Consider the following 16,414-nt stretch of genomic DNA (forward strand, 5'->3'; position numbering starts at 1 on the left):
TTTACATCTGTTTTATTATTCTACAAACTTTAAGAATGTGTATTTCATATTTGTTGCGAGTAACGTATACTTGATAGTAGTTAGTTCTCAATTGTTTTTTTTCTCTAGTTTATCATATAATTTTTGAAACCATATATGTTTCAACGTGGCCCGGTATGTTAAAGCGCCACCTATGTTTAGTTAAAAACCTCAGGGAGGTTAAGGTCAGAGCGGCTGAAAGAATGCTGCTCTCAAGTGTATGAAATTAATCATAATAAAAGTTATACAGTCCACTTTTGTTGTAGTTCAATGGGTGTGTTGTGTTGCGTTGCAGAGTATAGCCAACCGTAAGAAACCAGCTAATAGAAAAAGATAATCTTACCTAGAGGTAAGAACACCTTTATTTGCACAAGGTTATACCGTTTGCTCCTTTCTTGACTCTTTGCCTTCCAGTAATTAGCATACTATAATGACAATTTAGAGAAGAAATCATTATTTTTTATAGGGATGAGATTTTCCCGGCCTTTTTTGTTGGCTTTTTAAGTCTTTCCTTTTTTTTTTTTTGCCTCTTTCAAGCCTTATTTTTCTCAAATATCGGGAAAAAAAAAAAAAAAAAGATTTAAAAAAAATTTTCGGTGCCGATTTTTATTTTCTCTTTTTTCCCCTCGAATCTTCATCCTCCGCGATATCTGCCAAAAGCGTATGTTTGGAATCGTACCAACGACGTCAAACACGTGCTGCGCGGAAAGTTGCATGCCTCGTTCAAGATTTCAATCTTTCTGCATCTTGCGAGTATTTCAATTATGTTTAACGTTGGGTGTTTTTTTACTATCTGTTCCCTATATCTTTTCATTTTATTCATCATTTCAATAATATTTTTATTAGTTTAACTTATTTTAGAAAAAATGCAAAACTTAATCAAAAATTGTGGCTTAGCACCCACTGTCTCGAATTTTTATTGAAAACTTGGCATGGTGTTATTTTTTTTGTGCAATTAAGAAAGTGTAAAAAATTATTTATGGTGAATCTCTAATAGTTTTGGCTTTAGAGCCAGTTTAAAGTTTTGAGATTTCATGATTAATGGGGCAGCTGCAAGTTGTTCTTTTGATTCCGAAATCGTATTAGGAAGTTTTGAAAACAAATTCTGAGTTCCAATGCAAGGAAAAATATAACTTATCGTTTATATACATAAATATTTATTTATTTTCAATTCTTACTATGAAAAGTATGTTCTACCACATAAAGAAATTTTAGATTTTTCTGTCTGTTGTGAATTTTTACTTAACAAACAGATTTAATTTTAAAATTTATGTTCTCACTCGTTTAACACTAAAAACTCTGAAGCAAATGCACTGATACAATGACCAACGATAATAAAGCAACAAGGACATTCTCAATCCAAGTTAAATTGGATACAGCAAAACGCATCCGATCGACATCGCTTTTGTCTGAAATTTGCTGTTCTCGAGCAAAAACGGAGCAGAAGAAATGAAAAATTTATTTCAGAAGGTGATGAAGTTTCCCTAACTGTCCACAATTTTTTGATCTTGGTAAAACCAACTGCAGTGGTGTAACAGCACGTGTTTTCATCAAAAGCATTACTTTTTGAGCAAAAATTCCTTCCCATCCCACATGAACGATGCTCGAAAAAAATCTTGTGCAAAACGCTAGGTTTTTTTATTTTATTCAAGTAACTATTCATTACATATGGGATTCACTGTTATGCTTTGATAGTATTTTAAAGCATGGATTACTCCCCAACAGCATTATTTTTTGATAGCTTTGGTTAGCTAGAAAGAATAAAAAACTTAGCGTTACGCACGGTACATACTTTCAAGAATCGCCTAATGGACTCTTTTGGGTTCCAAATGATAATTGATACTGGGATCTGACTTAGTAGTGCTCTACAATTGGCGCATGTCCTTTCTAAAAAGCACAGCTTTTTCTTTTTGACCATTGAAAGAAATTTAATTTTTAAGAGAATAAAGTCAATCCCGCAGGATCGGCTCCTTACAATTGAATTCGGAAAAGGATTGGAAACCCAAATAACGGGATGAAGAGTGCTCGATAGCCCAGCAGTTGTATTTTTTGTTACGTATCAGAGCCTCCCGACAAAAATACAGGGCTATGCAAGAGCCTCAAACTTCTACAGCAAAGAGCCCTGCAAGGGAATATTTGATATTAGCACTGCCACTGGTTAGAGGTGTGCTTTCCTTTAAGCTGTTAAAAGTTTTTAAAAATGCTGCTATTATAGTTTTCTTTGTACATTCAAGAAACTTTCATAAATAAATATACAAAACATTTAAAAGCTGTACAAAAAAAGCTTTCTTTCTCACAATCTGATCAAAACTTGCATGTTGGATGGTTGAATCGTACTAGTCAAGAGCTCTAGAAATATTATTGCCTACTAAAAAATATTAAAAACATATTTTAATGTGCAATACAGAGAAACAGACAATGAAAAGCGGAAATTTTAGTATGACATATTTGTTAGACAAAAAACAAAATTTATTTTTCAAATAGTATAAATTATACACGATTTGATCAAAATACTAATGGACCATGGAGCATCTCTATTTTAAACTGGTAAAAAAAAGAAAAAATATATATTTATATATACACAGATCATTCAATACTTTATTTTACCCTTCTGTATTTAGAAAACAGGATGCCAATCAACTACTTGACCATTTAAGTATCAGTTCCTGAATAATATGTTTCTCTTCTTTAAATAGGTGCTAACTTTCAGAACGATGGGACACCTTGCACAAAAAAAAAATATATTGACAAAATTATGTTCCACGATGTTTAATGAACAATTCAGACAAAGTTTCTGAAATCCAGTTGCGTATTATAAAACACAGAGGCACATTTTTTTTCCATGAGGAAGAAATGAAATCAGGCCTTGTTTCACGTGCCTCAAAAAACTGATCACTAAATGCTCATGGACACTCATGTAGATGAAGTTCTCTTTTTTTCACTAAAAAAATTCTTGAGAACCATAACTTGTCCTACACCAATAAAAATAATCAAAAATGTTTCCATTAATGACCAATACATGACGCGGGCATTCAACTCTTCTGCTCTTTTTCTGCCTTGAGCTTCCATTAAACGATGATGGGTTTGATAATCAAGCACAGTATTCAAATGCTCATGTACATTAGATGAAGATGTTTCCAGCTGAAAAGAGAGAGAGACGAAGACAGTAAGCATTCACTCAATTTCCATTAAATCTACAAGGCAAAACACGATAAAGAGTTACCTTTGTCATAGCAGTCAAATGCTCTCCAATGCCAGGCAATGGTTTTTCTTCACCAACTAAGAAGTCCATATAGACAAGTTTGTGACTAAAGGTAGAAAATTCATTACTGAAGCAAATTTTAAATACACCAGTTTGGTCAGCAGTAAATGCAATCATGTCTGATTGCTTCCTAGATGTTTGGTAGATAATTTGACCAGACGGAGATTCTAAAATTGCATCTACATCATAATGACCACCAGTGACAACCTAATATTAAAATAAATATATTATATGAACTAAAAAAGTATAATTCATAACAATACAATAAAATAATTTTATACTTCAGATTATATTTGACATTTATGTAATATTATATATACAACACTCAAGTAAATATCTGAACTTTCATATCTAGTTCTAGGTAAAAACCATAATTTGGGGGGAAAAAACAATAAATTTTGCTTGCAGGATAAACTGTTTTTATTTGCAATCTATATTTAAATTATTTGCAAATTTACTATAATAAATATAGAAAATATCAAAATATTGTGATATTTTCGAAATAAATGTCAGATGTATATCATGATATCATAGAAATGGGAACCGGTTCGCTCTCGCTCACTTAACTAGATAGATCATAATGTGGTAGAAAAGTGATTCCTTTTCAACCAACAATCGTCCGCCATTTTGTGGGCAAGAACTTCCCACCGCACATCCTATAAGCTTACTATCGGTTCGCTTTCCACAATTTTTGCGGGGATTTTTCAGTTTTAAAGAACCACTTTCAACGGAATATCTAATTTTTTGAAAAAAAAAAAAAAAAAAAATGTTGCAAAATAATTTTCTCTTGGAAATTCGCTATTGGAGGTAATTTCAGAACAGAAAATAGATTTCGCATCCTCCTAATTTGTAACTACTTTTTAATTCAGCTATATGTGAAACATTAAAGTATATACGTTTCTAGTCGACGAAAAACTAAATTTATGGATTCCGGGTAAGTCAGTTTGAATTGCTAGAGGCCATTCATTAATTACGTAAGGATGATTTTGGCAATTTTCGATCCCCCTCCCCCCATGTAAGGGTAAGTAAGATTTTTTAGCCCCCCCTTATCTTACGTAAAACTACATTTCGATTTTCAAAATAATAAAATAACAAATCTTATCGCTGGAATCGTTATTAAATTTATTTTTTTTTTTTAAACCTTTTAGTGTAAAAAAATATTTACTAAAAGGATTCTAGATTGAATGTTTTTTGGACAAATATTTTTTGTATATAATGCAATACTAATTAAAAATAACACATGCCATACACAGTGCGATTCTTTTATTATATTTTACACTATTCATTCTATGAAAAACAAGTAAAAACAGCTCATCCTAATACGTTTTTAACTTCCCGAAGCCAAAAAAAACGATCCCGGCCAAACCACTTGACCGCGCAATTTCTAATATAGAATATTGAATTGAAAAGTATTATGTAACGGTCTGACCCCCCCCCCCTCCAAATAAAGGTATGTAGAGATTTTTTTCAAACCTCCTCCCTCTTGAGACCCTTACATAATTAATGAATGGTCCCCATGAGGATTTTTTAGGCTTACATGAATTCCCGAATCTTTTTAAATGAGAAGGGCTGAAATTTACCGTATGAAATTTTCAATTTGTAGGCAAATTTATATGTACTCTTGGTTGGTAATATATTATAAAATGTAAAATTGATGTTTCATAGGTTTTGAAATCATGATAGCAATGATTTATTGCTAGCAATCAGTTGAATCAGTGGCAGATTTACTGGGGGCAGAGGGGGGGGGGGACCGCCCCCTCCGTGACCGTCATTTCATAATACCAATAATATAGAATTGAAAGAATTACTAGCAATCGCTACTAATTTCAATCAAGTAAATTCCAGAAATTTGCTTAAAATTTAGTTTAGACAGTTAATGTAGTCGAAGATGGATAGAGTTACCCACTTTTTAATTTGAACCTAGCTCGCCCCGCCCCCTTTTTTTTTGAACTTTAATAATTTTTATGTTTCTTTAAGTGTCTTAAAACCTTTTTCTTCTATGGACAACACTATAATGATATGATAATACATTGCTATGACTTAGAAAAATGGGGGGAGATTGCCCCCAAAGGGAACATTTGACACTTCAAGGGAGCGATAAGTTAGTGACGGGCGATTGCCGCTTCTAATAGAGTGTAAATCCGCCCCTGATCAGAGCAGTAAAATTTACAAAATATTTTTAATGAACAAAAATAACCTAAAGTGCATTAGGTTTGTTAATTCCACAGTCCCTTTCTGATCAGAATCAATTCCAATTGTTACACAATAAACTATCATAAATCACAAATACGAACGATATTGTTGGTGAAACACGAACATTTGCTATTAATTCATTATTACAGTGTTCCCCAACATTTTTGTACCTAAGAGCACATGCTAGAATATCGGTCGCACCACGGGCACCATTAATTTTTTCGAGATTTTACTAAAGAGGTGAACATAACAAAGATATGTACACACAATGTGTGAAATAAAAAGTAATTTTTAAGTAATCTCAAAAAAAAAAAAAAAATCTTACATACAAAATAAGTAAATACTAAATAATGAAAGCAAACTATACAAAGTCCGAAACATAAAATGTATAAGGTTCAAAGTCAACATGATTGAAATACATTTTTTTGGTCATTATTTTGTAATTAGTCAAGCAGGATAAATTTACAGGGTAGTAAGTTGTCATCATGGTGCTCACCTGTACTGCCATGGGAAGGTATAGATAGGCCCGAATCAGCAAACCTCTTACCCCCCCCCCCTGCCCCGCAAAACTTCACCAGGGCCCCCAACGCTAATTTTTGATTGATCTTAAAGTTTTATGTTCTCAAAAATGCAAAGCAAATAGAATTTTTTGAGTGACGCCTGGCTGTCTGTGTGTTAATTTTAGATAATAAGTTCTTTTTCCAAGAGTTAATTTTTTTGACGCCTAAAGGTATGTTTGAGCTTTATCCGCCAAACCAAAATGTAAGAAACGAACCAAATGCAGTTCAACACCGATTTCTTTGCCCACCAAATGGCGGCCGAGACTAGTTCAAAAGAAATCATTTTTCCCCACGCAGTCCTATAGGATGATCTATTATCTAGTTAAGTGAGCGCTAGAGAACCGGTTCCCATGTCTATGCATGATATATATCGACTAATATATATCAGCGAACCCTGATGCAGTCATTTCGTGTTTCTCTAATTTCACCCCATGGTTCCCCATGGTGGTTCCCATGTCTATGCATGATATATATTGACTGATATATATCGGCGAACCCTGATGCAGTCATTTAATGTTCCTCTAATTTCTTTTTCAACTTATAGTTTTGGCTAATTTGCCAAAATTGATCTTAATCAACTGTATTAACATTCATTCAACACACCTAAAGGCTTTCAATAAATTTCAAAAATGAAACTGTTTTGTTTTTTGTTTTAAAATTTTCCGTGATACAGATTTAAAAGACAGTAAATTATCTCATAAATGGATGCATTTGCAAAAAAGTAATTCACACTAAAAATTAAAAAACTTTATCATGTAAGACTCCCTTATCTTTCTTGTTTAGATATGCTTCATTTAAATTTAATTAAAAGGGGATTGGTGACCCACTTACCCCGGCCTTACTATAAAGTAAGTGGGACACCCATTCGATTTTTTAAAAAATAAAACCCCTAAGAATAATTAAAGCAATATTTTAGAAAATAATGATATACTTTTGTTTATTAATAATGTCCAAGATAAACAAGACAAGGACTTTGATTTTTTTGTTTCAAAACTTTTGTATAAGTTTTCAACACTAGGTATATTCAATAAATTCGCTAAGTTGTTTTATATGCATGTTTCACTTTAACTTTGAAATTAAAGGCAAAAAAGGAAACACAGTTGAAAACATATGCTGTTTAAAGGAATGTTAACAGTGTCGAACGTAAAAAAAAATGCTTCGTCCGACACCTAGATTTTAATAAAAAATACTCATTTGTTACAAAATGAAAACAGGTTATATCAATGAGATCGAAAATCTTACTTTGTACCCAAAAATACATGCATGCAGCTTTAAAATTATTGGCTCAGCATAATTAATTGTGCATTTTGGTGTCAGACTTGAAACACTCAATGTACCCCAGAGGAATTATTTCACAAATCAAAATGAATTATATTTTGACAAATTTTTGCAACATCACCAGCAACACATTGTATCTTTAAATGGTTATTCATCACAATTAATAATATTAGTATGTAAGGGGAGGTGGGGCACGTTAGTCCGATTTTTTAATCTCATCAGAAAAAAAAAAGAGCAATTCGATTTTCTAAGTTTTACTAAACACTTCTCAATGGCGATAATTTTTTATGCATGGCATCCCTGGCCAAACTAACCTGTGTTTAGCAACCCGAAGGCAATCTTACAGATCTGTTCAAACTTGTTTACTTGGATTGTTTGGGTTTCACGCAGGAGAGATACGTGGTGTTGTTTCGTGCAATATACCTTACAGGAATGCTTATTTTGTGTTAGTTTAAATTCAGTAGTTGTGTTTTGAAGTAAAAACATTAGAAAATGCCAGTTTCTTCAAACTTGAAGGTTAATTAAAAGTTAACTCCAACGTGGTGTGCATCTGTAACGTGCCATTGTCATATGATGTATTGTTTTAGACTGAGTGTGAATATTTATACCATATAAAAAGGTAAGTTCTTTATTTTAGAATTCAAAAAAAACCTCTCACTTCCAAAATTCTTTGTTTTGACAAATCCTTGAGGGGTTCTTGTAGTTTTTAACTTTATTTTTACTGTATGTAAATTAATTTTACAGAAATAGTATGGTTATTTTGTTCTAAAAGTTAATTCTTATCGATGCCACGAATTATTTAGACATTCTATTAACGTGCCTCCTTTAGGTACTGAATTTTATGTTAACAATTGAAAGTTCTTTCGGTTGTACTCTTAAAAATGCTGAATTTTATTAATAAATCTGCACAATAATGGTGCATATTTCACACTTAAAACTGTGTCATTATTGTACACTGAACGGAAGGAGCCACCCTTGGGTGTCTCCATGAAAATATACATAACTGTGACCATACTCCGACTGTAACGTATATTAACAGTCGGAAGGATAACGGAGCGAGGTCCTGGCGAGTCAGAGGTCTCATAGTACTTTCGTAATGAGACCGAGGCAGGGCCGGCGAGCTCATTACGAAAGTACTATGAGACCGAGGGCTCGTATCCCGGAGAAATGATGAAAAAAAAATTAATGCATTAATTTCGACTTGTAATTAATACAATAATTTATTTCATTGTATTTTAATATGTTTACAAAAAACCCCGGCCCTGTACATTTTTGAAGCATATATTTGTGATGTTTTTTGATGTGCTTTTATGTTGGTTTTATATATATTGTGTTCTGAAGTGCTTTGATCATGTTTTTTTATCTGATTTTTTCCTGTTGGCGCTAAAAAAGCATCGCTAAGAACGATGTATGACATATGTCGTCATACATCGTTTTTTTTGGCGACGCTTTCTTGGCGCCAACAGGAAAAAGTCGCCAAGGGTGGGGTATATCACATCAGTTCTGGATTCATTGTGTATGTAAATTACATAACCAAACACAATTACTATGCACCTTCATAGTGGCAAAACTTATCTCTTTTTATAGAATGTCCAAGTCATCAAAATCTACTTATGAGAAATAATAAAAACGCAGTGAATGCTTTGCATTGATAGTTTATCCTACAGTTCCTTCATCAGTTTTTCACATGATTTTAGTCAATAAAGAGAGGGCAATTCTAAATTGCAGGGAAACTTCAAAGAGAATGTCAAGAAATAAAATTAATTTAAAAAAATGCTCCACAAATCTTCAACATTGAAGTTAATTTTAAGTTAAATGTGCACTTTTCTCCATTTGGTTTTTTATTATTTTTTCCCCAATGAGAGGGGTTTTTAAAACCCTCCCCTTGGCCTCCCCTATGATAGCACCAACACCATGTCACTGATAATGTATTAAAATTGGTTGAGCTATTGAATAAAACCAGTTTCTTAGTACAAAGAGCTTCCGCATTTTATTGTTATGAAGCTTTTTCTAGGCGAAAAAGGAATCTTTTACGGAAATTAAGGCCTCATGAGCTTCAAGGATTACAATAAAGATTTAACTGGTTTGCTATATTTGAGAAAAATCAAAGGTACAGATGTGATATACCCCCCCCCCCCCCCCATTTGGCGTCATCCAATTTTTTGTACAAAATTGAAACATTTTTCTCCCCAATGAAGCGATAATTTTTTAAGCATGGCATCCCTGCCGAAACTAACCTGTGTTTGGCAACCCTAAGGCAATCTTAGATCTGTTCAAACTTGTTTACTTGTTGTCGGTTTTACGCAGGAGAGATTCTTGTTTTTTTGTGCAATGTACCTTACAGGAAAGCTTATTTTGTGTTATTTTAAATTCAGTAGTTGTCTTTTGATGAATAAGCATAAGACAATGCCAGTTTCTTGAAACTTGAACGTTAATTAAAAGTAAACTCCAACTTGGTGGTGTACTTCTGAGGTGCCATTGTCATATGTTGTTTTGTTTCAGACTGAGTGTGAGGATTTATACCATAAAAAGGTAAGTTCTTTTTTTTAGAATTCAAAAAAAAAAAAAAAAAGAAACCTCTCACTTCCGAAATTTTTTGTTTTTACAAAATCTTGAGGGTTTCTTGTAGTTTTTAACATTATTTTTACTGTATGTAAATTAATTTTACAAAAATAGTACGGTTTTTTTATTCTAAAAGTTAATTCTTTTCGATGCCACGAATTATTTAGACATATTCTATAAACGTGCCTCCTTTTAGGTACTGAATTTCTGAAAATAAGTTGACTCTAGCATTTATAAAAATATGAAGGTGTTATTTTATGTAAAATACAATAGGTATTTTGAAAGCATATTTGTATAGCAAATTAATGTATGGTATTGCTGTATTGTTTATGTTTGGGATGTTCTGTTGAGATATTTCTACTTTTCATACATCGAAATTTGAATAACTAAGCGTTTTTTTGGCTGAAATAGTTATTGATTTTGGGGATGTTTTCCGCTTTAAACATCGCAATTTGAATCGCTTTGCTCTTTTTTAGCAGAGTATGAGAAAAGTTTTTGTTCGGTGAAATGCATGTTGCAAAATAGCTTTTATTTCTATTGGTACATACTGAGCTGTTATAGTAATTTGTTAATTTAAGCATTTTAAATACTTTCTAGTAATTTTTCTTTCTGTACAAAACCTTTCTAGTTTCTGGTATTTTTGAAGCGTATGTTCGCAATGTTTTTTGCTGTGGTTTTATGCTGTTTTTATATGTAGTGCTCGGAAGTTCTTTGATCATGTTTTTATCTGAATTTCTCCTGTTGGCATTAAAAAGGCATTACTAAGAACGATGTATGACATATGTCGTCATACATCATTTTCTTGGCGACGCTTTCTTGGCGTCAACAGGAAAAAGTCGACAATGGTGGGGTATATGACATTAGTTCCAAATCAAATCTATTTTACATGGCAATCAATCGTTGAAGCCCCTGCAAATTATAAATTATTTATTCAAAGATTGAAAAATAAAACATATTTAAATACATATGGAAAGCTTAAACATAATTTTACGGCAATCATGGTATTTCAGAGTTGATGAACTTGCAGCACTTTGCCTGCATTTGAAATTTGATGATGATGAGAAGCCAATCTCAAACAAAATTGATCACCATTTGTTACAAAAACTTTCTCTATGAGGTTGTTGATTTTAGAATTTCTTGTACTGTCTGTTTTCGAACTCTGCGACTAGCAGCCACGGGCGGTTCGATTTGAAAAAGGGGTGATGGGTTAAGGAGGCGCGCCTCCCGATGCCTGCTTTGAACACGGCGGAACTACTAAAAAAAAAAAAGGTTTTGGTTCGCGTTTTTAGTTTTACTATGCATTTGCGCAGAAATAGTTAGTTTGGGTTCTGTTATCTGCGCAAATGCGAAGTGAACTTGGTCGGCGTAAACATTTCTTTTCATTCCCTTTTCCGGTGCGTCTCAGAGAATATTCGAAAGTCATTTTTATTAGATTTCAACGATTAATATGGCTAGTTCCAGTAAAAATAAAGCTTTTCGTAGTGGCACCAAGAAGATTTTATACAATGTTGTTCGGTTTTGTGATGAAGAAGCAGAAAACGAGCAATTAAGTGTTCCAATTATTCATCCCACAAAACGAGCCAGTAAAATTGCTGGAGTTTCGATTAGTACTATCAAAAAAATTCGCCGTGAAACAAAAGATGAATCAAATCCGGACTTTAGTTCTCCTAAGAAAAGAGTGAAAAAGAATGTTTTTGAATGAACAGATATTGATGAGTTTGACTGCAGCGTAATTCGTCGAAATATTCATGACTTTTATGTGAAAGAGAAAAAAGTCCCATCATTGAATAAGTTGCTTCCCGTTTTAAAACAAAAGATACACTTCCCTTGGAATAAAGAAACTTTGCGCCAAATTCTTCACAAAATTGGGTTCAAGTGGAAGAGATGTCAGAATAAAAGAAAAGTACTGTTGGAACGTGAGGATATTATTTTGAAAAGAATCCAATACGTAAGGAACATTAAAAGATTCCGTAGCGAAGGCAGACCTTTAATTTATATTGATGAAACCTGGGTCGATAGTAATTTGACTTTTAGCAAATGTTGGCAGTCGGAGGAAGTGGATGGCGTACTGCAAACAGGAAATGCTGCACGTCGTATCATCGTGCTTTGTGCCGGGGGCTCTATGGGATTTTTGCCAAATTCAAATTTAATTTATAAGGCCAATACAACGCAAGGAGACTACCATGGGCAGATGAATTCGAATATTTTTGAAAAATGGGCAAGAGAAAAACTTATTCCAAATTTGCCATTAAATGCAGTTATTATTATTGACAATGCGCCATATCACACCGTGCAAATTGACAAGTGTCCCAACTCCAGTAGCCGCAAAAGGGAGATTTTGGATTGGCTCGCTGCAAAATCTATTATTAATTCTCCTGATGCCTTGAAAGTGGAGTTGTTAGAGCTTGTAAAATTAAATGCTCCTAAGCATAAAACATATAAGTTTGATAAATTGCTTCAAGAACATGGCTTTCAAGTGCTTCGCCTCCCACCCTACCACTGTGAATTTAATGCAATTGAATACGTTTGGGCCGACATGAAAAGAGAAATAAGAAATATAAATCCCACAAGTGACTTGAACATGGATAAATTGCTAAAAGAAACAGAAAATGCCATAAGTAAAATATCTAGCTCTAGGTGGCAATCTCACTGCAATCATATTGAAAAACTAGAACTTAAATCTTGGGGAAAAAGACGCTATAATTGAAGAAATGTGTGAACCCCTGCAAATTGTATTAACTGATACAGAAGAAAGCGACAATGAATGGGATAGTGAAGCTACAGTTTCGGCAGAGGAGGATGAATATGATGAGTGAAGGTAATTTTTTTTTCTGATAAGTTTTGATTTTATATTTTCTTCTCTTTTGTATCTGCAACTTTTCATGTTGATTTTTTTGAATAAGGTTTGAAAAAATATATATATAATAATAAGGAATTTTCTTATATGATCCTATCATCAGCATTTTGTTTTAGGGAATATTTTATTCTTTAGATACTTTTTATGTATTACGCCACTTATTAAAATCACATTGATACCGATGACATTTGGTTATATAAAGCGGCTGATTTTATAAATCGTCATCCCTGCACTTTAAAACGCAAGAGGTTTTAAGTCTCAATACGCGGGGAAAAAATGAATAACTGTATTTATATTTAATATTAAGTATTTCAAAATCGGTTCACATTTCAACTAAACACAAGGATTTTTTTTTCCCTTGTTTACATAAAGAATTCAAAATATTGGTGTATTTTTGTGTGGTTAGCAAGTGCTTTTCTGATATCTATTACAGAGGGCAGATTTGGCATTGATTATCCAGAAAATTATCCTATGATTTTTTTAAGTGGCGGTTAATGCACATTTATTTATTTTATTCAAAAAACTGCTGTAAACCTATTTGAACTTCAAATTGTTATTGGAATGCAACAACTGATGCACTACGGCATCATTTTTGATAATTCCGATATTGTTTTCCTAGATCCGATAAGAAAGAAATATAGAAAAAAAAGAAAGAAAGAAAAGAAAACGCAAAATAGAGACAGCGTCTAACCACGGTCTTACAAATGCATCCCGATTGAAAAATAAAATCCCCTCTCATCGTTATCTCTATCACCCCTATTTTGATCAAATCAGAAGAGACCTGACGCATGCGCAAATTCGAGGAAGGTTTTACTTTAAAATGTCAAACAGTAGCTTCTTTCAGACAATCTCAATAAACGAGTTTCCTTGACAGGTCAGCCAAAAACTAATTACAAATGCGACACTATAAAGAGACTGAAGCACTTACTAAAATCCTATGTAGGGGAGATGCTCCAGTTATGGTCACTTTTAGAGAAAGTTTGAAAAGGAAAATTTATACTAAATGACTGACTAAAATGTATTTATTCATGCAAATATCATTATTTAGTTTATTTACTTGGCTCTGTAACCATTTTAAAACATTGGGATGGAACATTTTTGATTTTGAATTAAAAGTTACCAAATATTTTTTTTCAATTTGTACCAGTTATGGCCATCTCTGCACCAGTTTTGGCCACATTCATGTACCAGTTATCTTTTATTACTAGGTTTACCATCTATTTTGCTTTTTTTAATTGAAGCCATAGCTATGCAAACAGAAACAAAATTAAGTTTTGTTTTCAGTTTTAACCAAATATTTCAAGTTATTTTATGCCCAACAATTCAAATAATGAACTATGTGGCCAAAACTAGAACACATGTTGTTCCACTTTTGGCCACCTGAATGGCCAAAACTGGTACATGAAAAAATATTTCACATGCTCCAGTTTTGGCCACCCTCTATTAAATATTAAAATTAACAAATTTTAATGTAAAATCAAAATAGGAAGAAAGCTTACCTCATAAAAGGAAATACAATCAGTTTTAAGAACAGTTTCTGTTTCTCTAAGTCAGATGTTAAAGGAGTAGGAAAACTTAGTTCCTTAACAAAAATCTTAACAGTTATAAACAAAGAACACATTCTAAAATATTTTTTGTTTTTTTTCTTTTTTTTTTTTTTTTGAAAGTCGCATATTCTAAAAAAATGAACCAATGAGGTTGCAAGTAATAAAAAAAGGTTTGTTTTTGTTGTAAAATTGTACCTGATTTGTTATATAAATATTATATGTTAAATATTTGGGAAATCGACATGAAGTGGCCATAACTGGAGCATCTACCCTATTAATGAATGCAATAATTCAAATATTACAGTAAAAAAAAAAAAAAAGAAAAAAATCAATTTTCCTGCACAAAAAAACCTACATAATTTAATCGTCAAAATCGCTCCGATATTTATTTCTTCTTTCTGTATCATTCAAAGCAGATACAGATATGTTTTCAAGTTACTTTTGCTTTTATTTTATCAAACTTGCTGGAATAATAAATTAATGTTTAGAATAGTTTTACATGAATTCGTTTTATTCACATTCGTTTCATTATTAAATTACTACATTTCAATTAATCAAATTCATTTCATACCTTCAAATATATGTTCTTTCAAAAAAAAAAAAAAACATTTTTAAAATCACTACCATAAACATCATTTGATAGAAATTATAGCTGCAACACTATTTTCAGAACATATTATTTTCTGAAAACAGTAGCTAATTCAAACTGTATAAAAAACAAAATGAAAATAGAAGTAAGAACGAACAATAACTCCACACTTGATATCAAAGCACCGGCGTTAAAAATTTTTACATAAGGTAAAAACTATAATCTTAATCGCAAATCATTGCACAGAAAGCAAGAATTACACCAATTAAGTATATTAAATAACTTACCTGAAATTCAACAGTTGCTTTTTCCCCTGCAGGAATTTCTTCGTGAAAGCATTGTTTTGCATTATCCGGCAACTCAAAAGTCAATTCGACAGTTATAACAGAACTTATAAAAGAACCCGTGAAAAAAGCCAACAATAATAGCAGACGCATGTTTGTAAACATCTAAGATCCGATCGACTATAACTCATGTAATTTGATATTATGCAAATTCAACGTCATTTAATAACAAGTATAACTTTAGTTTACCGAAAACTCAACGTGGCTCTACGGGCTTCGTTCATTAGAGAATTTTTGGTGTTGCCAAATTGAATTTTAGCAGTCCACTAAATGAGTACCAAGCAGAAGAGTCCGTTGAGGCCAGAGGTCAAGCCCCTCATTCCAAAATTTTCCATGGGGGTGTGGGGCAAAGGGCATACATTCAATACGTTTGGTAAGAAAAAAACAAAATGCATACAAAATGCATATTTACATTATACTTCTAAAATCAAAAGGTGAGGTCAATTACCCCCCCCCCCCCCCCCCAAAGTTCCCGGCGCCCGAAATGCTCGGCGCCCAGAGTTCCCGGCGCCCAAAATGCTCGGCGCCCAAAGTTCCCGTCGCCCAAAGTGCTCGGCGCCCAATATGCGGCGCCCAATCTGCGGCTTCCAATCTTCCCATTTCGCCCCATTGCCTGAATGCTTGCGGACTCTCGCTGCTGTTGTGCTAAATTAAATTTAGCTACCAGTTTGTTAATTACCTCCGCTCCGATGAGAGAACATCTGCCTCCTGCTCGGTTATGGACTATTCCAGACTGATGAGTATAGTCTATAACAAGGACGAAACTGTAGTCTCTGTATGTAACCGGGCTCCGGGATGTCTGACATTTTGCATAATAAATTATGCTATTTTTTTACGACACTTTGCTTGAGAAGAATTTTAAAGTGTTCGAAACATGTCTAGAGCATAAAAGCTACTAATACAGTGAAGCACCGTTTATTAGTGATGGGCATAATCGAGATCTTTTGATAATCGAGATATCGGGAATCGAGTACTTCTGATAATCGAGTGATTGATAATCGAGATCTTTTTAATTCGAGAACTCGAGCGATTGACTTCTCGAGATCTTCCGAATCGAGTACTCGAGCGATTTACTTCTCGAGATTTTTTAAATCGAGTACTCGAGCAATTTACTTCTCGAGATCTTTTGAATCGAGATCTCGAGATGTTTTAAATCGAGATCTCGAGATGTTTTAAATCGAGATCTCGAGATGTTTTAAATCGA

The 16,414-nt window shown here is 33.1% G+C and overlaps 1 protein-coding gene across 1 annotated transcript; it reads right to left on the reverse strand.

The window, feature by feature from the left end:
• Positions 1-2,380: 2,380 nt before the first annotated feature.
• Positions 2,381-15,441, reverse strand: LOC129231413 (transmembrane emp24 domain-containing protein 7-like). Its single transcript, XM_054865724.1, has 3 exons — positions 15,154-15,441; positions 3,242-3,487; positions 2,381-3,159 (listed from the first exon to the last, which is right to left on the reverse strand). The coding sequence occupies exons 1-3, from the start codon at positions 15,313-15,315 to the stop codon at positions 2,932-2,934; spliced, it is 636 nt and encodes a 211-aa protein (XP_054721699.1). The 5' UTR covers positions 15,316-15,441; the 3' UTR covers positions 2,381-2,931.
• Positions 15,442-16,414: the final 973 nt, after the last annotated feature.

Source organism: Uloborus diversus, chromosome 10, assembly GCF_026930045.1.
Source record: "Uloborus diversus isolate 005 chromosome 10, Udiv.v.3.1, whole genome shotgun sequence".
NCBI classification, from domain to species: Eukaryota; Metazoa; Arthropoda; class Arachnida; order Araneae; family Uloboridae; genus Uloborus; species Uloborus diversus.